The following is a 25,120-nucleotide window of genomic DNA, read 5'->3' as shown; positions in this document are numbered from 1 at the left end:
ACAGTTGTAAATTCACGTGCCGCGAACCCAGTTTGACCGTCCGTAGCTAACCATGGAATTTTACTGAACTGTTAAAAGTTTCCACTCTCAAAGTTAAACCACTCCTGACAACCTCTTTGTATTACAAAAAGCACTAGTTATATCCCTTCTACTATAAACACCATAACCGCCATTCATTACATCACCCCTTTCCCCGATTAAAAAAAAATGTGAACCCAAAATGAACATTTTTTTTTCAAAAACTGTACAAATATAAGTATTCCAGTAACAAGACAAATTTTTTAAATACATATATATAAAAAAACACCACAAATAGATTAATAAATAATCACAGCATAAGGAAAACATTTATTAAATACTCTGTCCGTTCCCAAAGAGTGCAATCAGTTTACAACCAAAAGACAGTGCCATCCACCAAAAAAGTGACGAAAGCCACGAGGCTGTCCTTAAACATGAGCAACAATGGCAAGCATAATAAACCACATTTACGCCGCCGTGTAGATAATCACCCACTGTGTTAATCCACAATAGTTATACTCATGGACATTCAGCAATTTTCGCCTATTACTGAATGCAATAACATTGACGTTCTTGGTACCAAAGATCGCCAATAAAGTTTGAGTAGCCCCCGCTAAACTCAATACAGTAAACCTTGACTACAACACAAAATGGTACTAGCATCAAAAATATCCAAACAAATTTTTCCAGCCAGATTAAAAAAAATAATCACAATGTGAAAAAAAAACAAGAACAAAATTAAATTAGTTCTTAATACATACACAGCATATCAACACTCACAGCACAAAAAGTATTGTCCTTGTTGATTGCAGAAAGTCTTTTCACTGTCCTTTCAATCATCATGTTCCATTCACTTCGTCAAGCGTGACAACACATCAGCCTCAAAATTCCTGACTCCAGGAATTGGCACTACTGTGAATGAATACTCTTGGAGAGACAGCCCATCGCAACAGTCGGCCGTTGGCAGTTTTGAACTGTCGTAAGTACGTCAACGGTCTGTGATCAGTCTCAACAAAGAAATGTGAGCCAAACAAGTAGCGATGGAATTTGTCAACTGCCCACACCAACGCTAGGCACTCTCTCTCCACAGTAGAGTATCTGGTTTCTCTTTCCAGCAGTTTCCTGCTGGCATACAGAACTGGATGAAGGACGTCGTCATCATCAGGCTGCATCAGGGCTGCTCCAATCCCCGTGGAGGATGCATCCGACCGCACTGTGAACGGCCTGGAAAAGTCTGGCAATCTCACCAGTGGTTCAGACGACAAAATTTCTTTGACCCTGTCAAAAGCCATCTGACACTCTTTTGACCAACGAACTTTGTTTGGTTGGTTCTTCTTTGTGAGTTCTACCAGGGGGGACACAATAGACGCGAAGCTTGGGACATAGCGCCTATAGAAACTGATGAGCCCTACCAATGACCGGACTTGTTTCTTTGTGGTTGGGACAGAGACATTCAAGATTTTGGACACTTTGGAGGGAACTGGACGCATGCTACCCTCCCCAACTATGTGACCCAAAAACTCAATAGAGTCAAACCCTGCCTCTACTTTCGACGGTCTCACAGTCAACCCATGTTTTCCCAGTTCTGTCAACAGTCCGTCAAGTGCCTCTAGATGCTCACACCAGTCTTCTGTGGCTACAAGTACGTCATCAAAGAAATGAACAGATTTGAACCTATCCAGATCCAACATCTTCATCATCCTCGCGAAAGTACTTGGTGCTGTACTCATTCCGAACGGCATCTTCTTGAACTGATATAGACCTTGAGGGGTACGAAAAGCCGTTTTTGCTCGATCAGACTCTGCCATCGGAATTTGCCAATAGCCCTTAGCCAGATCAATCTTCGTGAAATGCTGCCTGCCCTGCAATGAAGCAAACAGAACTTCCGGATCCGGTATTGGCTCAGCGTCAAACTCCGTAATCTTATTGAGGTGTCTGAAATCGATGCAAAAACGAGTACTTCCGTCCTTCTTCTTGACTAGAACAATAGGAGACGAGAACGGAGAAATAGACGGCTCTATTACGTCTAGATCTAACATCTTCTTCACTTCTTCTTCAACCACTTTCTGAGACTCAAATGGTAACGGATACTGTTTCACATTGACCACAGCACCTTCAGGAATCCTCACCATATGCTGCACTAGGTCACAAGTACCAGGCAAATCCGTCATTTTGTCCTGATGCTTCTGAAACACCGCCTGCACTTTTTGTTTTGCCTGCATAGACAAGTCAGGACTATAGACCACATCATCTACATTCTCAGTCTGAACTGTGGGAACTGACTGTAGTTTGACTTTCTGAATGTCTACCTCCTCTACTGCACTGGACCCACTGATCACTCCCAATGAGGCAACAACTGGGTTCTGACCAACAAACGACACCACACAACCAGACGACTCTTCCGATTTTCCTTGGCCAACTTTCTCGAACAGGTCATGCAACGTTTTGTCATCCTTTTGCATTTTGGACAGTTTCTCAGCATTGACATCAAGTTGGGGAACTTTAGCGGTCAACAGCGGTCTAAAAGGACGTTCTTCTCTAGCTTTTTGACCTCTTGTCTGGACTGCGCTAGTAACCTCGACACATCCAAATGTACATCCCTGTATTCTTCCCAAAATGACGTCACATACTGGATTGTCGATCACACATGCCTCAACACTTCCAGAAAAGTATGGTGTATCCAGACTCACAATCGCAATGGGTAACCGAACCAAATCCCCACTGAACTGTCTACACACCTGTACCTTCCCAGTAAACTGATCATCTCTGACTAGGGACTTCCTGACCCCAACCGTGGAACACCCACTATCCAACATGACCGTGACCTCACTACCATTTAAGGTACCTTCACATGTCTGAATAGACTCGGGAAGTTCATCACTACCTGAAAATCCTACCGACGCCACAGACTGCTCGTCTTCACTACAGCTGGATTCTTCAACAGTGACAACGGATACTGAAGCAGTATGCATTTTTTTGGGACAATCTGCCAACTTGTGCGAAGTATCTTGACACCACCAACACTTCCTCTGATAGTTCTGACCACCTCTACCTCTACCAGCTTGACTAGCACCTCTGCCACCCTTATTATCAGGAGAGCTTTGTTCTGTCAGTGGGTTTGTGTCAGCCTGACTATTCTTCTTAGAAAACCTGTGACCACCTCGACCACCTGACCCTGAATGACCTCCTCTCCCACTTGTAAGACCGACATTAGCCAACAGAGGATCACTAGAACCTTTTGCTGCTAGGTTTTGACTAGGATGTGCTTCCCTGTATCTCTCAGCTGCGTCTATCATGGTTTGAGCATTAGTATGCTTGTCTTCTTTCAGAAAAGTAACCAGAGACGACGCACAACTAGACAGAATCTGCTCTCTGAGCACCAAGTCACAGAGCAAAGCGAAATCTGTGCCAACTCCAGCCATATCTGTCCATCTAGTAAAAAATCTTCTCATGCGGGAGAAAAAGACATGCATGGTTTCACCAGATTCAGGTTTGCATGAGCGAAACTGCGTTCTGAAACCTTCTTCAGTACATTTGAATCTCTTCAACAAATGCGCTGACAGTTTGGCATAGTCATTAGTATCTTCTACTGGTAACTCTTGAAAATAATTCAGAGCACGACCTCTGAGTAGAGTAGGCAAAATCAAAGCCTTCTCATCCTTTGACCACTTCAAGCTAGCTGCGTGCTTATCGAAGCGATACAGATAACTCTCAATGTCATCTGATTTATCATCAAAATAGGGAATCTTGGGACGATTGGCCAATTTATTCTTGCTTGCTTTTTCAACCAACTCGTCTGCTCGCAACTTTGCCTCCCTGTTCGCCTTTTCTTCTTCAATATCGAGACGACGATTTTCAATCTTAGCTTGTTCAGCTAACTCTCTCTCTTTAAGCTCACGTGCAGCAGCGAGTTCTTTTTCTTGACGAAGATTTTCAATCTTAGCTTGTTCAGCTAACTCTCTCTCTTTAAGCTCACGTGCAGCAGCGAGTTCTTTTTCTTTCAACAAAGCTTCTCTTCTTGCTGTTCTTTCCTCACGCAAACTATCCTCCACATACTTGTTCAGTGATGCACCATCTTTTCCTAAGGCTTCACCCTCCACCTTAAACTGCGCTATCAAAGCTTGAACCTCTTCTTGAGATGCCATCGTGAACAAACCGCTATCACTTAAGCAAACTATGACTATCCTCTACATAGAATGCTAGAGGGCAACACCAAGACTTAGCTTTGACTAACGTGAACACAATAGTCCACTAAACTTTAGAATTTACCTGACTTCCTCAAGTGCAGTACTAAAGTGACACAGTCTAGGAAACCGATCAGCTGAACTACAAGGGGAAATAATCAATACATTTTAAACTAGGCTCCGCCCAAAAACTTGGCCTAGGAACTAGACATACCCCCATTCCCATACACTTATGAATCAAGGCATTGCTGACCCACAACTATTTACAAACTGTGTACACGTAAGAGGGAAAAATGATGTGTCATGTATTATTCACTTGTAGGTAAAACTAACCTACAGGGCGCTTCATGTAAAGTAGGGGGAAAAAATAACCTACTCACAAGCAAGAACCAACACTCAGAGAGACAAATTATTCTCAAAAATATATAGAATGTTAACTTGAGTGTCAGATAAGCAAATGACTCACTCCTGTCCAAAATATGTCGTTCAGTCAGGCACAGGATGCATCCGTCCACAGACCAAGGAACTCCCTTCACAGGCAGATGACAAGGATGTCCATCCTCCAGACTGCATGCATCAGCATCTGCGCAAAACCAAATAACACTTCAGCACTACAAGTCAACAATATAAAATAAGCCTAACTGCACTCAAGGGAACGCACCAAAAAGAAAAAATTAATCTTGAAAATTTTCCAATTAATACTACCGCAAGCTCGCCAATGTAAGAGATTTGAAATAAAGAAGATCCGTAGTTATCCTTATTAATCTCCTTCCAGATTCTTTATATGTGCACACGCACACACACAGTCAATCATCTGACTCCCGCTCAGAAGTTTAGGAAAGCAGAGAGAAGATTAGAAGAATTTGTAGTCTTTCACCAACTCATTCTTTCCAAACAATAGCCAATGGTTTAATTAGAACATACAAATTGGTTTGTTTCTGACATAGCAAATATCAACTCATTCCTCAAATTCTCAAATACTTTCTTGCTTACAATAATCAATTCATGACCTTTTGAAACTCATTCATTCATTGTCCACGACCTTGTGAAACTCACTCATTCATTGTCAACGTCAGAACATATTTACAAGGACAAGAAAGCAAATAAACAAAACATAACTTTTACGTTATGTAGAGGTGACGATGTAGCTAGCCTTCAACCTTACGGCCTCCATCGCACCCTCGCCACCCTGGCACCACCCCGCACAAGTCAGACTGGGGCGGCCTGTTACAAAATATAACACCCTACTGTAACAACTAACAATATTCAAAAACACACCAACCGAGCACAAGAAAATTATACAATTCCGAAATTATTCAAGTACACAAGTCATGTCCGCGCATACAAAAGAAATGTTCAAGTTCACACAAAACTAGCAAAGTACCTCATCTTCCAATATGGCGGCACCCACACAAAAGTCCAAGTCATCCCGGCAATGTTTCCCGGTTCCAAGGTTGACATCAAGATCAAATGTTTTCTTCCAAAGTTGACATCAAAACCAAGAGCAGGTTTTCTCATCCGAGAGCCCAGGTCGAATGACTTTCAATTGTCAGGCAGTTTACAATCACAACTCACAAAATCAGGCGGTTGCGATTATAACGTGAACAACTCGCACAGTTGTAAATTCACGTGCCGCGAACCCAGTTTGACCGTCCGTAGCTAACCATGGAATTTTACTGAACTGTTAAAAGTTTCCACTCTCAAAGTTAAACCACTCCTGACAACCTCTTTGTATTACAAAAAGCACTAGTTATATCCCTTCTACTATAAACACCATAACCGCCATTCATTACAGATGGTTCGGTACCGAACGGGACCTCCGGATGCTACGGGACCGGACCGAACCTACGGGTTCGGATGGTCCGGTACCGGACCAGTGGTCCGGTCCGAACCGGACCACCCGACCACCTCTGTTGGTCCGGATGGTCTGTCACCGAACCGGACCATACCGGACCTACGGGTCCGGATGGTACGGTAGGTCCACGTCCGGACCGAACCACCCGAACACTTCTGTGGGTACGGATGGTTCGGTGCCGTACGGGACCTCCGGATGGTACGGGACCGGACCACAGGACCGGAACACCGGACCACCCTATCGGATCGGTCCGGACCACCCGACCACCTCTGTTGGTCCGGATGGTCTGGCACCGAACCGGACCTACGGGTCCGGATGGTACGGTATGTCCACGTCCGGACCGAGCCACCCGAACACTTCTGTGGGTACGGGTGGTTCGGTGCCGAACGGGACCTCCGGATGGTGCGGGACCGGACCGGACCTACGGGTCCGGATGGTCCGGTACTGGACCGGTGGTCCGGTCCGGACCGGACCACCCGACCACCTCTGTTGGTCCGGATGGTCTGGCACCGGACCATACCGGACCACCGGACTTACGGGTCCGGATGGTACGGTGTGTCCACGTCCGGACCGAACCACCCGAACACTTCTGTGGGTACGGATGGTTCGGTGCCGAACGGGACCTCCGGATGGTACGGGACCGGACCGGAACACCGGACCACCCTACCGGATCGGTCCGGACCACCTCTGTTGGTCCGGATGGTCTGGCACCGAACCGGACCTACGGGTCCGGATGGTACGGTACGTCCACGCCCGGACCGAGCCACCCGAACACTTCTGTGCGTACGGATGGTTCGGTGCCGAACAGGACCTCCGGATGGTACCGGACCTACGGGTCCGGATGGCCCGGTGTCGGACCACCCGACCACCTCTGTTGGTCTGGATGGTCTGGCACCGAACCGGACCATACCGGACCACGGGTCCGGATGGTACGGTATGTCCACGTCCGGACCTAACCACCCGAACACTTCTGTGGGTACGATGGTTCGGTGCCGAACGGGACCTCCGGATGGTCCGGCACCGGACCGGAACACCGGACCACCCTACCGGACCGGATCGGCACCCCCGACCGGACCGGACCATTTCTTTTCTGATCAGACCCGATGGGTTCCTGTTCAGTCTATAAATGGCGGGGGTTCGTTGGCTGGGCTGACCCAACAGTCGCAGGGTTGTTGTTTTTCTCCCCCTTCGGCTGCTGGAGACGTTTCGTCTTTGGGGCAGGGGTCTTCGCGGCCTCTTGCTTCTGTGGGCGTTTCTTCACAGCCTGCTTCATCGCTTTCGGCTCTTCCCCCTCAAGCTCCCTACACTCCTGCTTTTGAGGAGTTGTCGGGAAGTGAAGAGGAGAGTGAGTCGGAGGACGATAGGGAGGAGGATCAGGGTCGCTCTGAGGTTAACACTGATCCTCTACCCTTGCCGGTTTCTGATGGAACTTCCGAAGCTATGCTTCGTACTTTGCAACAGTACATGACAGACATCACGCGGCGTCTTGACGTCACGGATGCCTCTCTTAAGCGTCTGTCGTCTAGTGTTGACACACAGGACCTGGACCCGGGGTCTGAGGACGAGAGGCAGGAGGCTCGTCCTCGCACAGCTAGAAGGACGTTTGAACAGTTTCAGGACGTCCTTCCCTGAGACGCCCTCTCGTCCTTTGAGTCCGCTTCGGCCCGGGCGCGGGAGGCTCACGCCGCGTCTGCCGGCGGCTCGTTTTATGAACGATCCGTCCGCCGGCAATTCGCGTTCCACCCTAGTCTTAGTGCCACGGTGGAAGCGGCAGCACATCGCCTGAGGAGTACAGATTCACGTGCAAACGCGACCTATGTTCCTCGGGAGGACGCGGGTTCAGTGCCATGCTTTCCTTCGGGAGGCGCACCTCCACTGTTTCCTCGTGTCCAATCTGTTTCGTCCCTCCCTTTTCCCTTTGACTCTCGAACTCTCACTTTCCAGACTTCGAGTGTTTAGGGTGGGGCTGACGGTGATGTGTTCGTTGGGGAGGTGCCTTCGGTCAAGAAGGTGGAACTGAGCTCTGCTTCGTTCCACAATCTTGAGGCCACCGTTTCTTCCACAGTCGAGGCCCAATCACAGGCCTTGACATGGATGAGCACGCTGTCCACACTGTTGGACCCTCCCGATCGGGCAGAGTCCGATTCCACTCGGGTCCTTGACACGGTTCGAGTGGATCGGGCTTTGCATGCCGTGCGATCGTGCGTGACGTCTGCGGCAGAATTGGCCATTGGAACACGGGTCCACTTTATTGGCCCTGTTCCGTGATCATTTTCTGCCTACTTCTATAGTGCCTCCGGATATGAGGAAGAGTCTGAGGAACACGTTTCTTCAGCCTTCTTCCCTCATTCATCCGGACACTGTTCGTTCTGTGGTGGAGTCCACACGCCAGAGGAACACTGATTCTCTGATGGTTGGCCTCGCTGCTTCGGCGACGGCGGCGGGGAGTAAGAGAAGTGCTACAGTCACCTCCAGCTCCCAGCCTCAGAAGAAGAAGAAGAAGAAGAAGCCAGTTTCACTGCCTCCTTCTTCCTCCTCTTAGGCGCCTGTTGCGTTCCCAAGCAAGACGAAGGGTGCTCAGACAGGTAAGGGGAAGCAGCACCACCAGGGGGGGTGGTCGCAAGCCTGCGCCTGCCCGCCAGCAGAATTTTCAGTGAGTCCCGGCCCTACGTTGACGCCCCCTCAAGTTGCCCCTCTTTCGTCCGTCGGTTCCCTTTTTCGGGCCCGCGGCATGTGGGGCAGACTGGTCTCCAACCAGTTTTTCTTGAGGGTGGTGTGGTCGGGGTTTTCTCTACCGCTGTCGTCACAACCTCCATTGTCCGCTCTACCCTGGACGTTCCCCCCTCCTCGAGACCCTGCCAGATGGCAGGCTCTTCAGGACGAGGTGAACTCGTTGGTCGAGAAGAAGGCGGTCTACCCCCTTTCTCAGCCTTCTCCAGGGTTCTGCTCCCGCCTGTTCACCGTCCCCAAAAAGGACGGCCGGTTCAGGCCGGTGTTGGACCTCTCCACCTTGAACTTGTACCTTCACAGGTGCAAGTTCAAGATGGAAACCCCTTCGTCGGTCCGGTTGGCCATCCGGCCAAACGATTGGGCCATGTCTGGGACCTCCAGGATGCTTACTTCCACATCCTGGTGGCCCCGGGGTACCGACATCTGCTCCGGTTCGTTTGGGAGGGCACAGTGTTCGAGTTTCGGGCCCTCCCATTCGGCCTGTCCTTGGCCCCTCTGATTTTCAACGGGGACAACAACACCACATGCTTAGCTTACCTTCGCCACCAGGGGGGCACCAATTCTCGGTCCCTCTCCCTGTTGGCGGAGGAGATTCTGCTCTGGTGCCAGACCAATCAGGTCCGGATGTCAGTCCAGTTCGTTCCGGGGAAACTGAACGCCCTGGTCGACATTCTCAGTCGGGGCGATCAGGTTCTCTCCACAGAATGGACCATCGCTCACAACGTTCTACAGCGTCTGTGGGCAAGGTGGGACCGTCCTCTGATCGATCGGTTCGCAACTCGATTCAGCGCTCGGCTTCCCAGGTACGTCAGCCCCTTTCGAGACATGAATGCGTTCCACTTGGACGCATTCACTCTCTTGTGGAGGCTCCTCGATGCTTACACCTATCCCCCGACATCTCTGATTCCGAGGGTGCTGGCAAAATATCTGCAGGAACGACCAAGACTGATTTTGGTCGCGCCTTACTGGCCAACAGCTCTGTGGTTTCCAGATCTTCGCGGTCTCACCCACGTAGACCCTCTACCTCTGGATCTGGACGGGGGAGGTCTGCTCCAGCCTCGATCATGCCTCCCTCATCCACGTCCAGAGAGTCTGTGCTTGACCGCATGGCTCTTGTGCGCTCCAAACTGCTTGCACTAGGATTGCACAAGAGTTCAGTAGAGTTTTCCTTGAACGCTAAGAGGCGATCAACTAATCAGCTCTACGACTTACGCTGGAGAGCTTGGGCCACCTTCGCCTTGTCCAAGGGGATAAAGCCGCTTTATCCCTCAACACAGGACTTGGCCAACTTCCTGGTGGAAGTGTATCAAAAGAAGAGTCTTTCTTCTAAGACTCTTCTTGGATACAGATCTGCCATCGCTTCCACGATTGCGGCCGCTACTGGTCGCAGATCTGAACACTTGATCAGGTCCTCCCTCATCGCTAATGTCCTTTCGGGTATTAGCAATGCAGCGGTGTCTAAACCTCGGGTTTCATTTCCCAAGGGGGATGTCTTTCTGGTCCTCAAACTCCTGCGTAGCAATGAGTTTGAACCCCTGGCAGGCATCAGTATCAAGTTGCTGATTTTTAAGACTAATTGTTCCTCATCGCTTTAGCCACTTGCCGTAGACTCAGTGGTATTCAAGCTTTGAGTGGCCTGGACTTTGACCTTGAGTTCACCACACAGCAGTGGTTGCCAGCATGGTCACGTCAGTCTAAGATATGTTTCTTGGGTATATTTTCTTTTACGGTAGTACTGTTCGAAAATTGCCTGGGTATCTTAATCCTTGGATTTAAGTGATTTTGATTAAGGAGTTTAATACTCTACATATCACCCTCACACCACTCTGGTATTCTGTGCAAGAATAGTACTGTCGAGGTAAGTGTTATATTGACTGTAAGGCTACTGTCTATATGATACTTACCGAGACAGTACTATTAGAGTTTCCCTCCCGCCTCCCCTCTTGATATGTTATGGGCTTTTTGAGGGTCTGCAGCTCATAAAGAAAGAGGACGCGCCACCTACATCCTGTAAGGGGGAAGCACTCGGACAGTGCTTGGGATCCACGGTGGCGCATGGTTATGGGAGATAATTGTACCCACTCAGCGTTTTGTCCAATTTTTTCGGCCTATAATAGATAATGTGCAAGAATAGTACTGTCTCGGTAAGTATCATATAGACAGTAGGCTTAAAAAGAAGCCTTACAGACTGCTTTGAACTAATTCTGTTCTTTTCGTGTGATCAATCAAAGGCTTTGTTTATCCTTTCATTAATGACATATGTGACCCTCCACCACGGAATGAGTCGCATGTCACCTTTGCATGATTTTCATATTTTTACATTTTCCTAAAGAGTTGTTTATGCTCTATCCAGTGGTGAAAACCGCTTTAGAAAAGAGCGAAAATTGTTTGAGTTATAAGCCTGTGACTAAGGTGACCCTCACACTGTTACCAGACACTCACCGGACTTATATCAAGCCTAGCGCAGAACCGCGCGAGGTGACATGCGACCCATTTCGTGGTGGAGGGTCACATATGTCTCGTTGATTGATTTGTTTTGATATGTTTAGAACTATAAATATATTATATATATATTTGAGACTATAAAAGGAGAGATCTTTTGAAAGCTATTGTTTATTTCTGTTGCTTTGTTGTGTATTTGCTGAAGATCTGTTACATGAAACTTGAAAGAATGAGTTTGTTTACAAGTGATAAAACCCATCAGGTGGCATTAAAAAACGAATCTTAGTATTTAGCCCTGTTTGGCTTGCCCATTCTGTGTGTTTTGTCCATTCCTTTTATGTTGAGCAAAATCTAAGTTGTTGTAGGTGAACTGATTGATTTGTTTATAAATCATGATTTATTGATTGATTTGTTGACCAATTGGCATGACTTTTTTATGTGATAAAGTTGAGAATGTGTCAGCATGCAATGGCTTGTCTTAGCATTTTTTAACAATGATCTGTAAAAGAATATTTTCATCAAAACTATGCATGCATACAGCAACAACAGTCATTTCAAACATGTGCTTGCTGCTGAACTGTTAATGAATAAGTGACAACAAAAATTACTATTTTTTCAGTTCATTGCTGATTATTTTGAATTTTTGAAAGAGAGAGGGAGAGAGAGAGATTCAAAATGTTATTACAAAGGGATACAGTTGAGGTTTTAGGCAAAGCCGAATCTTCAAACCACACACACACACACACACACACACACACACACACACACACACACACACACACACACACACACACACAGACTCTCCCCCCCCCCCCCCCCCCCCCCACCGATTTAGCCCTGTGTGAAGTTCATCGTCACATTGAATGCATCTGAAAATATTCACTTTTCTGTCGGTACGTGACATCAGTTCCACAGGGCTATTTTAGGAGACAGTCATGTTTTTAGCTTGCTTAAAAAAAAAATGTTCCCCGCTTCTTTGAAACATTGAAGCCAGCTTTGTTTTCTTTTGTCCCCTGCCAACAGAGCCTTTATGCAAAGAGGAGAAGCTAGCTGTGCAGATGAAAATGATTCCAGAGAAATCACCGTCAGCAGAGCGTACCCAGGAACTACAGGAGAGTGTGCTTCAGGTGTTGCAGTCACACACCGATGGCGTCGCGCTTCATCACTTCAAAGAGGTCTACCAGGTGATGGTCATAGTTTCCTCGGAAGAAAGAGTACAGTTAATAAGAATGATCATAAAATATTCCCGCCACAGCGCCCGTCATAAAAAGTACTGATCATACAGTCTAAACAGTTGCCTATAGAGTGGGGTGAGATAGTTGAACAGCCGTTTTGAGACCTCCAAAATTCTTGAGGTCTTTAACTCGTTGTCTCCCAGGTACGGATATATCCGTACCCACTCATATGGCTATCTGACCAGGTACGGATATATTTGCTCAGACTGTTAGCTTCAGTCGCTTCCTGTAAAGTCCATGTAACGCCTGCATTCCAGCGTGTTGATACACAGTTACTACAATTATTAGTGACCTGCTGCAGCACAGCTGGTCTCGGCTAAACAAAAAATTGGTCAACATAGGTGGGGTAGAAAGTGTTAAAGGAAACAAGTATTAGATTTAAAATAGGGGAGAACAACGAATGTGAGAAAATTGTGTCTTGAAGGAGAGGAGGTCTTAGATAAGGGTGTTGGGTCTTATAAGGGGGTTCCACTGTAGCATATTCACACCACTGGTTCACAGATTAGGAATACAATTTTTGACTCACATGCGAAGCAAAAGTGAGTCTATGTACTCACCCGAGTCGTCCGTCCGTCCGTCCGTCCCGGCGTCCGTCCGTCCGGAAAACTTTAACGTTGGATATTTCTTGGACACTATTCAGTCTATCAGTACCAAATTTGGCAAGATGGTGTATGATGACAAGGCCCCAAAAACATACATAGCATCTTGACCTTGCTTCAAGGTCAAGGTCGCAGGGGCCATAAATGTTGTCTAAAAAACAGCTATTTTTCACATTTTTCCCATTTTCTCTGAAGTTTTTGAGATTCAATACCTCACCTATATATGATATATAGGGCAAAGTAAGCCCCATCTTTTGATACCAGTTTGGTTTACCTTGCTTCAAGGTCAAGGTCACAGGAGCTCTTCAAAGTTGGATTGTATACATATTTTGAAGTGACCTTGACCCTGAACTATGGAAGATAACTGTTTCAAACTTAAAAATTATGTGGGGCACATGTTATGCTTTCATCATGAGACAATTTGGTCATATATGATCAAGGTCAAGGTCACTTTGACCCTTATGAAATGTGACCAAAATAAGGTAGTGAACCACTAAAAGTGACCATATCTCATGGTAGAAAGAGCCAATAAGCACCATTGTACTTCCTATGTCTTGAATTAACAGCTTTGTGTTGCATGACCTTGGATGACCTTGACCTTGGGTCAAGGTCACATGTATTTTGGTAGGAAAAATGTGTAAAGCAGTTCTTAGTGTATGTCATTACTAGGTTTAGCTGAAGGTCAAGGTCATGTCAAGGTCAAGCATGTGAGTCGTATGGGCTTTGCCCTTCTTGTTTTTGAGTCACTTGAGAAAAAGTGACTCTATGTAATCGGTCAGTGTTAGTCTGTCCGGCCGGCCGGCCGTCCGTAGACACCACCTTAACGTTGGACTTTTCTCGGAAACTATCAAAGCGATCGGGCTCATATTTTGTTTAGTCGTGACCTCCAATGACCTCTACACTTTAACGATGGTTTCGTTGACCTTTGACCTTTTTCAAGGTCACAGGTCAGCGTCAAAGGAAAAATTAGACATTTTATATCTTTTCTCGGAAACTATCAAAGCGATCGGGCTCATATTTTGTTTAGTCGTGACCTCCAATGACCTCTACACTTTAACGATGGTTTCGTTGACCTTTGACCTTTTTCAAGGTCACAGGTCAGCGTCAAAGGAAAAATTAGACATTTTATATCTTTGACAAAGTTCATCGGATGTGATTGAAACTTTGTAGGATTATTCTTTACATCAAAGTATTTACATCTGTAGCCTTTTACGAACGTTATCAGAAAAACAAGGGAGATAACTAGCCTTTTCTGTTCGGCAACACACAACTTAACGTTGGGCTTTTCTCGGAAACTATAAAAGTGACCGGGCTCAAATTTTATGTGAACGTGACTCATTGTGTTGTGAATAGCAATTTCTTCCTGTCCATCTGATGCCTCATATAATATTCAGAACTGCGAAAGTGACTCGATCGAGCGTTTGCTCTTCTTGTTCTACCACACCACTTAAAGGTCTCTGAATCCCTGCAAGTGGGGTATATAAAGTTGTGGGTGAGCAGAACACCCCCCCGGGGGCCCGGGTAGCTCAGGTGATAGAGCACTGGACTTGTGATCGAAAGGTCGCTGGTTCGAATCCGGGCCGGGCCGGACACGGGTCAACTTTATGTGCAGACCCAGAGATGGTATCCATCTCCCACCCCCGTGTCACCACAATGGCACGTTAAAGATCTTGGTCATTCTACCATAAGTGCAGATGGCTGATACCACCTAAACACGCATACATCAAAAGCCGTGAGGGCGTAAAAACTCGAATCGTATAAACCAATTCATGTCCAATAGAGGCAATTAAGACCTGACGGACAATAAGCCCCTTAAAATTTACTGCATATTTACACTACATTTTCATTCTAATGGTTTTTTTTGTGTGTGCAGGAGATGACAGGACTTACACTGGATTACGGGGAGAAGGACATGAATTCTCTGCTGGTGCTGCTGGCTCACTGCGGTGTGCTGCGTATGGAATACTCTGGTCCCAGTAAGACTGTCTGTCTGTCCGTTGTCTTGACTCTTTTTGTTGTTGTTGCAAGACGTGATATTTTGGTTTGAAACAAAATTGTATTCATGTTCACACACTTAACACAGCCACATACTTACGAAGGAGCACCACTAGTTAAAGTGTTATCATAATTGTTCACGTAATGTTCCATTGCTTGGGCATGATTGAACAAATGTGACCCTCCACCACGTCACCTCGCGCGGTTCTGCGCTAGGCTTAATGTAAGTCCAGGGAGTGTCTGGTAACAGTGTGAGGGTCACCTTAGTCACAGACTTATAACTCAAACAGTTTTCGCTCTTTTCTAAAACGGGTTGCACCACTGGATAGAGCATAAAAAACTCTTCAGGAAAATGTAAAAATATGAAAATCATGCAAAGGTGACATGCGACTCATCCCGTGGTGGAGGGTCACAAATGTGAACTTCAACAATGCTTTTTCCCATGAATTTCCCATGAGTTGGTTTCATTGGATCACAGAAATTGTTCTGATTTATCATTGAAACAGTAGCTGTTTGCAGTCATGTTTAATAAGCTAGCTTCAAAAGGTTTGGTGGTTTAGCATTTAAATGCATCATGCTGCCCTGTCTATGGTTCAGGGCTTGAGTCCTGGTTATGGTAAGAGAAGGAATTGGTTCACATTTTTTTTAAACCCACAAGAAAAAAACACCAGTCAATTGTATTTTGTTTAGAAAAAAACAGCATGGGGGTTAAGAAAGGGTTGGGAACAATTTGGGAGAAAAATCTGTGAGAAAGCAACCTTGTGTATAAAATATTCCAGCATTTTTGTTTTGGGAAAAGGATTGTGTTCCACCACTTGATGTTCTGTATAGGGTTAGTGTTCGTTGAATGAATCAAGAGTGCTAAAAGACTTGTGCCTTCAAAGCTGTCTGTGCAATCTAGATTCTCTGTTGTCAGACACATCTCGGGTCTACGCGGTACTTTCCGATGTTTTGTATAGGGTTAGTGTTTGTTGAATGAATCAAAAGACCTGTGTCTTCAATGCTGTCTGTATGATCTAGCTTCCCTGTTGTCAGACACATCTCGGGTCTACGCGGTACTTTCCGATGTTTTGTATAGGGTTAGTGTTTGTTGAATGAATCAAAAGACCTGTGTCTTCAATGCTGTCTGTATGATCTAGCTTCCCTGTTGTCAGACACATCTCGGCTCTACGCGGTACCTTAAAATGTTTTGTATAGCAGACCTGGGAACCCATACGATTTCCCGCAGTGGGGCACTGCGGTTATGAAATTAAAAGCCCCTCCTGTTTTTGGAACCGCAGGAGCTTTCTAGTTTGCTGTTAGGTAGATTTTTGGTTCCTCTTTCCTGTCATGCTCTCTTTTTCTTCATGAATTCTTTTCTTTTTTCTGCCTTCTTGCTCATTCACCTGTATTTTTTCCAAAAATCTCTTCTCTTGCCGCTTGTCTCGCGATTCATGTATAGTTTAATCTGTTAGTGTTCTGATGTAAGTCCAGCAGTAGATAGGTTAAGCCTATTTTAACATACTGGAAACTGGTAATCTTCCAGTAGGTATTAATTTAGTTTTACTAAAGCCTGCTGGGACACAAGTAATGGGTTAGTGCATTTGTAAACAGGAATCGCTTGACAAGTGGCCCCCTTCATCCCCCCCTTCCTCGTCCTGATATGGCTCTGCGTAGTCGGCTGGACGTTAAGCAACAAATAAACAAACAAACCCATACGATTTCGCCGTATTCTGTACGCATGATTGTCGAGAATACGATCAGTACGGTCAGTGGGAAAAAAATACGACGAGAAAAATTCCTAGACTACTTTTATTCACAAGCCCATCTTGAAGCCGATCCAGTATTTTGACACATGATTACAGTTTTTGTCAGTAAAAATTGAAAAAAGGATTTGTTTTAAATGTACACAAGAATTGAACGGTTCGTCGGAAAGTGCAGTGAGCCTGTCAAACAGTTGAAGTTGACGGATTTCTTTCGTCCTGTGTGAATTCATAAACACTGCAATGGATTTTAAACATTGCAATGATTTTTAATCTTTTTTGTGAGGAATTAAAGTGTACAACAAAATAATGAACTGTAGCAGACGACAAAACTGCCGACTCTGACTGAACCGTGTACTTCGTCCGCCGCGCACTACGGAGGTTTTTTTTTTAAGGTATGGCACTGTTTTATCTTCTTTATCTTGCTTTTTAAAAAAAAAGTGATCAGTTTGATCATTTTCGTTATCGCAAAAAAAACGTTAACTCGAAAAAAAATATTGGTCCCTTTCATTTCGTGTAAAGCGATCTCGACTGTATAGGTAAACTTAATTAACGATCTGGCGGACGCGTGTGAAGCATGTTTGAATCATGGATGTTCAAATGCTGTGTGGAGTACGTTCATTTTTCTGAAAATACACCAAGTTTGTTTGAGAATACTCTTAGTGCAAAACAGGGGTTCCCAGGTCTGGTATAGGGTTAGTGTTTGTTAATTGAATCAAAAGACTTGTGCCTTCAATGCTGTCTGTATGATCTAGCTTCCCTGTTGTCAGACACATCCCGGCTCTACGCTGTACCCAACTCAGACGTTCGGCGTTTCGACTATCTCAAGGATGCCTACAAGCCTCACTCCTTTGAGGTGAGTGCTGACCTATGTTTTGTGGTCTTTGTTCTAGTGTTTTGTTGTCGTTTAAGTATGTTTTGTGGTCATTGTTCTAGTGTTTTGTTGTCGTTTAACTATGTGTTGTGGTCATTGTTCTAGTGTTTTGTTGTCGTTTAACTATGTGTTGTGGTCTTTGTTCTAGTGTTTTGTTGTCGTTTAACTATGTTTTGTGGTCTTTGTTCTAGTGTTTTGTTGTCGTTTAACTATGTTTTGTGGTCATTGTTCTAGTGTTTTGTTGTCGTTTAACTATGTGTTGTGGTCTTTGTTCTAGTGTTTTGTTGTCGTTTAACTATGTTTTGTGGTCTTTGTTCTTGTGTTTTGTTGTCGTTTAACTATGTGTTGTGGTCTTTGTTCTAGTGTTTTGTTGTCGTTTAACTATGTTTTGTGGTCTTTGTTCTTGTGTTTTGTTGTCGTTTAACTATGTTTTGTGGTCATTGTTCTTGTGTTTTGTTGTCGTTTAAGTATGTTTTGTGGTCTTTGTTCTAGTGTTTTGTTGTCGTTTAACTATGTTTTGTGGTCTTTGTTCTTGTGTTTTGTTGTCGTTTAACTATGTTTTGTGGTCTTTGTTCTAGTGTTTTGTTGTCGTTTAACTATGTGTTGTGGTCTTTGTTCTTGTGTTTTGTTGTCGTTTAACTATGTTTTGTGGTCTTTGTTCTAGTGTTTTGTTGTCGTTTAACTATGTGTTGTGGTCTTTGTTCTTGTGTTTTGTTGTCGTTTAACTATGTTTTGTGGTCTTTGTTCTAGTGTTTTGTTGTCGTTTAACTATGTTTTGTGGTCATTGTTCTTGTGTTTTGTTGTTGTTTAACTATGTGTTGTGGTCTTTGTTCTAGTGTTTTGTTGTCGTTTAACTATGTTTTGTGGTCTTTGTTCTAGTGTTTTGTTGTCGTTTAACTATGTTTTGTGGTCTTTGTTCTAGTGTTTTGTTGCCGTTTAACTATGTTTTGTGGTCTTTGTTCTAGTGTTTTGTTGTCGTTTAACTATGTTTTGTGGTCTTTGTTCTAGTGTTTTGTTGTCGTTTAACTATGTTTTGTGGTTTTTGTTCTAGTGTTTTGTTGTCGTTTAACTATGTTTTGTGGTCTTTGTTCTAGTGTTTTGTTGTCGTTTAACTATGTTTTGTGGTCTTTGTTCTAGTGTTTAGTTGTCTTTTTGTGTTTCTGTTTTATTTAGTGTAATTGCTCATGATATGATAGAATTACGCAGAGCTGCCAACTGCTATGGTTTTGTAGCATGCTACGTTTTAAGAACAATAGCTACGCCAAGCTAAAGATTGCTGTGCTTATACAAATAATCAATCAATCAATCAATGTCAATCAATGAGGCTTATATCGCGCATATTCCGTGGGTACAGTTCTAGGCGCTCTGCAGTGATGCCGTGTGAGATGAAATTTTATACGGCCAGTAGATTGCAGCCATGTCGGCGCATATTTGCCTTTCACGGCCTTATTCCAAGTCACACGGGTATGGTAGACAATTATTAACTGTGCCTAAGCAATTTTGCCAGGAAAGACCCTTTTGTCAATCGTGGGATCTTTAACGTGCACACCCAATGTAGTATACACGGGGGGTGGTTCGGACACCGAAGAGAGTCTGCACACAAAGTTGACTCTGTGAAATAAATTTCCGCCGAACCTGGGATCGAACTCGCGCTGACAGCGGCCAACTGAATACAAATCCAGCGCGCTACCAACTGAGCTATATCCCCGCCCAATAATCAAAGGTATGAAACAGTTCCCTCTTTTTTGTGAGTCCTGGTACTCATTTCTGCTTCCCATTCCGTGGAGCGGTCACACAAGGGATCATAAAACATGGTCTACACTGACAAGAGGCACTGCAGAGACTCTCCAATGGGCATTTTATGTTTCTCCATTCTCATGAAACGTTATTCTTCTTCTTCTTCTTCTTCTTCTTCTTCTGCGTTCGTGGGCTGAAACTCCCACATACACTCGTGTTTTTTGCACGAGTGGAATTTTACGTGTATGACCGTTTTTTACCCCGCCATTAAGGCAGCCATACGCCGCTTTCGGAGGAAGCATGCTGGGTATTTTCGTGTTTCTATAACCCACCGAACTCTGACATGGATTACAGGATCTTTTCCGTGCGCACTTGGTCTTGTGCTTGCGTGTACACACGAAGGGGGATAAGCCACTAGCAGGTCTGCACATAAGTTGACCTGGGAGATCGGAAAAATCTCCACACTTAACCCACCAGGCGGCCGCAGCCGGGATTCGAACCCTCGACCTTCCGATTAAGAGGCCGACGTCTTACCACCCCGCCACAGCGCCCGTCAAATGTTTCTCCATTCTCATGAAACTTTATTCAAAAATGTCTATTCTTGCGTGAACACCTTTTGCTAGGCTGAAAATTCCAAATAGTTCTAAATTGATACACTGGAGGCTTCACAAAGGTTGGCAGGTGTGATTACCGCAATGTCCGGCATTGGCTCGTGTGCGTTTTTTTGGCCACACTGAACAGGGATCGCGTTAACGCATGTTTTTTGCGTATTTGACGCGTTTTAAAATCCGCCCACGCATTTTCCCGGCCCTTATGCGTAACGCGTACGCAAAACAACTTCTATTAAAAACGGCATACTCAGCAGCACATCCCAATACTGAATCAGACAATAGCACACGCGCACGAGTTTAGAATCTCTAGTCTGTTCTGGATCAAACATAGCACAAGCGCGCGAGTTCAAATCTAAAGTCTGTTTTGGATAAAACAAAATGAGGTGACGTGCTCTCGGCATAAGAGTGTCGCAAGCGACGCAAAGCAACGCCGGTCGGTTTTCTGAAACAGAACATACACCCAAAATGCACTGGGCGTGTGGCGCCAAATCTAGGCCGAGAGACGCTTTCAGTTCAAGCCTGTCTTTGATTCATTCAAAACGGCATGCAGCGAAAGTTGTCCTCGTTTTTTCGCACATCGTCATGATTTAACTGTGTTATAGTGTGACGCAAAATCGGTTCTGCTTTACGCGTTTTTTGGCCGACATTGAGTAAGACGTACGCAATTTGAAAAATCCTAGCGCGATCCCTGACTGAATAAATCAGAAATGTCTGTTCTCCTTTCAGTATTTAACTTTACATCTAGTTTGGGAGATAGCCGATTGTACACAATAGATTTCATAAGAGTTTTTATCATTTGCTGCTTAGATTTGGGGCAGTTTTAGTCTGTTTTTGTGAGTGTTTAGCATTCAGGTGACGAATTTGACAGTGCAAAGTTTGTAGATTGATGTTATGTTGGTTGTGATGGTTTTTTTTAGCTTTGTTTCAATAGTTTGTCAGGTAGTTCTATAAGTATGCATTTTTGTCTTGGTGTTTTATGTTGTAACAACAGAATTGCAGAAGAAAGATGTGTTTCTTTTTTCTCTTAACACTAATGTAGAAGTTTGTGCTTTAGGTTGGAGATTTGCAGACATAAGAACAAATATTTGGTTGAGAAACTTGAGAAAATACTTAATAATAATAATAATAATAATAATGCAAACTTTTATAGCGCTATTCTAGAAAAATGTCTACTCATAGCGCTTTACAATACATACATCGACCAAGCATACTATACACGCACAGGCAAAGAAACCGACTTTTAAGTTTAGTTTAGTTTAGTTTGTTGAGACAAATGCAGTGGCAGCAAGGCAATGCCCTGAAAGCATGCCGATGTTTTCTCATGTCTTGTTTAAGTCGGCTTTGTAGCTTATTTTTGAAATTTCATCAATTTCAAATTTCATTTTTAAAATTATCACATCTTCGTCTTACTGATTTATGGAGAAGTTTCCATTTGTGCATTTTACACAGTTTGTTGCGGTGCAATTCCATGGCAACCTTGAACCATATTCAACTGACCACAGCCATTGTTGTTTATTATAGTCTTTATAGTATTGTTAGCCACAATCTGTATTTAGTGTGTGTGTGTGTACGCAGTTGCTATTGTACATCGCCATGAGCTCTGGTGAGAAGGGGCGATTAATAAGTGTCCATTATTATTATTATTATTTTTTATTTAAAAAAAAATTTTATTATTATTTTTTAAAATTATTATTATTGTTGCAGACGGCATTCACGGAGTTGGTAGAGCGAGACGACAGCCTCCCATCGGACGCCGTGGGCCCGGGCGTGTTCTACAAGCCAGCCGTCATCAGCAATCTGCAGCAAGGCACCAAGGACAACAGCGTGTACTACGAGATGCACGTCTCCAACGTGGTCAGTCCAGGCCTCTTCTGGTTGCAGAGACGGGAAAATGTCACCGCGCTGGACGAGCTAATGGATGCCTTGGAGTGAGTGTGCTTGTGATCAGGTGTAGGGATTTTTTTGATTTTTTTTTTTAGACTTTTTGTCTTCTGAATTCCAACTTCTTTGTGAGCTCCAGAGGTATGACTATGGAGTAGCTTTTAAGATTCAGGCTGAGAAGTTGTGTGGTATTGGGCTCTCATAGATTAGTTAAGACTGATCCCAGTTCTCATGTGAGGGTAATGAATCATTTGGGGAATGGTGAACAGTGAGCAGGATGTAACTGAGACAAGTTAGACAAGGGATGACTTGTGATCATAGGGTCGCGGGTTCCAATCCAGGCCTGGACAGACAAGCGTCAACTTTATCGTATCAGATGGTATCGATGTCCCACCCCCGTACTACCATAGTGGCACATAAAAGACCTCGGTCATTCTGCCATAAGTGCAGTTGGCTGGTTACACATAAACACGTATACAACTCATCTAAAGTCGTGGTAACACCCGGGAACATGCTCCGAATAGTTTCACCGTGAGGGCATAGAACAATATTTATCATCATCAACTGGGGATACCTGTTTGTGAAGGAGGCAGAGTTGTACTTACCAGAAGCATCAGTTTACGAATGACTTACGAACAGATGGTAATCCAACCGACTGACGAACAGATGGTAATCCAACTGACTGACGAACAGATGGTAATCCAACCGACTGACTCTTTTGACTGACGAACAGATGGTAATCCAACTGACTGACTCTTTTGACTGATGAACAGATGGTGATCCAGGTTAATTGCTTGTTGCGCAGGGCGGTGTACAACCAGCAAGGGGACCTGTACCGAATGCCGGAGAGCATGATGGTCCATGGACAGGTGTGTGTCACACTCTTCCCTGAAGACAACAACTGGCACCGGGCCATCATCACCGGGGGAACGCACAGTATGGTGCAGGTGAGAGGACGAGAGAGGAGTTAATTCTGAATGATGAGAGTGTTTGTGTGTGAAGGAGTAGAATAGACAGTGAGGGGTGAGGTGGCCTTGTTGGGACTGGATTGTATGTGCGAGGGAGAGAGAGAGAGCGTGCGTACATGTGTGTGTGTGTTTTTGCTATTATGGTCATTCTTGAGATCAGAGGCAGAAGAGCCTCAGTTGGATCCTTGACATTTGTTATGGAGTGTGTGTGTGTGTGTGTTTGTGCATTTGTGAGTGTGTGTGTGTGTGTGTCTTTGTGCATTTGTGTATGTGTGTTTATGTGTCTGTGCATTTGTGTGTGTGTGTGTGCGCGTGTGTGTGTGTGAGAGTGTGATTATCATAATCAGTCATGCAATTAGATGCTCAACAGGCCTGAAAGTGGCGAGTGTTTTACTCGCCATGGCGAGTAGAAACATGTAACTGACGAGTAGAAATGTTCATCTACTCGCCAAATGCGAGTTCGGAGTACAGTTGCTGCAACAAATTGTTGGTTTGGCTGGTAAAGTTTGCACACTGGCTAGTACATTTTCAGATTTACTAGCCAAAGGCGAGTACAACATTTGTTGGACTTTCAGGGCTGCTCAATAGCTCAAGATGGACAGGTAAAACTTGTCTTGGATTGAAAGAAACTTGTTTGCAAAGTTTGTCTCAGATTAGGTTTGATACATAAGTCATAATGACTTAATGACTTGTCAATCCTATGAGCAGAACATATACTGGCTTTTTGTGGATTGAGTATGCTTTCAACTCTCCAGGCAACTTAAAAATGAAAGTCTTGTCCTGAGTGAGCACCAAGGTTAGTTATACATGATAAACTGGCCTTAGACCGAGTATTGGGGGTCTTCTTCTTCTTCTTCTTCTTCTTCTTCTTCTTCTGCGTACACTCGTGTTTTTTGCACGAGTGGTGTTTGACATGTATGACCGTTTTTGCCCTGACATTCAGGCAGCCATACCCTGATTTCGGGGGATAAGGGGTCTAAATTTGACTTTTTTTGCAGGTATACTATGTGGATTATGGGAACACTTGCTCTGTTCCTGCCAGTACGATTCGTTTCCTCAAGTAAGTAGTTGTCACTGTGTTTCCTTTTGTGTTTCACATGCTTGTGTGGTACTATTTCATGTGTGTTTGTGCCTGTGCATGCCTGTGTGTGTGCGTGTGTGTGTGTGGAACACAATATTGAATAATGGTTTACTGTAGACAAAATTAAAGAGGGCAATTAAAAAACATCATTCTGGCAGTAATTTGCTCTATTCTGTGTATGTGAGTGTGCATGCGCAGTTTTGTGTGTGTGCATGTTTGTGGGTTTAATTTTGATGTACGGTAGTATGTGTTCATAAAAATGTGATGTTGCTGGTAGAGTTTTTTGCTCATCTTTTCTTGTATGAAACGAGAGCTTTGGATCCCGAACAGACATCTAAACTGAACAAAACTTTGGTGTGTTTTGCTTTGCAGGAAGAAGTTCCTGTCCATGCCCGTGCAGGCTATTCAGGCCAAGATGGCGTATCTCTTCCCACCACCTGGACAGCAGGTATTGCTTTCACATTTTGGTTTATAGAATGTAGAACAACCCTTATTTGTTTGTTCGTTCATGGGCTGAAACTCCCTGGCTTTTACGTGTATGACTTTTTTTGCCCCCGCCATTTAGGCAACCATACGCTGCTTTCAGGGAAAACATGCTGGGTATTTTCGTGTTTCTATAACCCACCAATCTCTGACATGGATTACAGGATCTTTTCCATGCGCACTTGGTCTGAGAATGCAGACTTTTTGATGTCACCACACATCGGGAGAAAACATATTTCAATTCTGTATACTTCCTTTGACTTGCGACCAATACACCGGAAGCGCTTATTGTGTGGGTGTCTAATTTTAAACTTAACAAGAGGCGAAGCCTTCGAGGCTCACGTAAGAAATCGACAAACAGTAATACAAACTCAATCACTCCGTCACACACACAACACAACACGACACGACACGACACGACACGACACGACATGACATGACATGACACGACACGACACAAGAGTGAGACTCTAGATCTGTCTGTCTGCATGTAGCCTACTTACAGGGACACGACTGCCAAATAGTCTCGGCCCGCTCAAAATAACAATGTAAATGACCGAGACTTTCAGTAATTCCTTCGCGTGACGTCTAACCCTCTTACGCCATAATGTGACGTCTTCAAATGACGAAATGTTAAAGTTTCTACCACAGACATACACACGCACAAACACACACACGCACACAC

The 25,120-nt window shown here is 44.6% G+C and overlaps 1 protein-coding gene across 3 annotated transcripts in view; it reads left to right on the top strand.

Moving 5' to 3' along the window:
* Positions 1-25,120, top strand: part of LOC138948882 (tudor domain-containing protein 5-like) — a 36,310-nt gene that overhangs the window by 9,120 nt on the left and 2,070 nt on the right. For 2 of the 3 annotated variants that reach the window (XM_070320517.1, XM_070320519.1), the window contains 7 exons: positions 12,253-12,413; positions 14,937-15,039; positions 17,556-17,656; positions 21,727-21,950; positions 22,709-22,850; positions 23,870-23,931; positions 24,325-24,400. In XM_070320517.1, the coding sequence (XP_070176618.1) occupies positions 12,253-12,413; positions 14,937-15,039; positions 17,556-17,656; positions 21,727-21,950; positions 22,709-22,850; positions 23,870-23,931; positions 24,325-24,400 (869 nt within the window). The remainder of the gene's footprint in view (positions 1-12,252; positions 12,414-14,936; positions 15,040-17,555; positions 17,657-21,726; positions 21,951-22,708; positions 22,851-23,869; positions 23,932-24,324; positions 24,401-25,120) is intronic. The other variant, XM_070320518.1, reaches the window with a different exon arrangement.

This window comes from Littorina saxatilis, linkage group LG15, assembly GCF_037325665.1.
Source record: "Littorina saxatilis isolate snail1 linkage group LG15, US_GU_Lsax_2.0, whole genome shotgun sequence".
Lineage (NCBI taxonomy): Eukaryota > Metazoa > Mollusca > Gastropoda > Littorinimorpha > Littorinidae > Littorina > Littorina saxatilis.
Note: the sequence above shows the minus strand (reverse complement) of the source record. Positions and strands in the feature narration are given on the sequence as shown.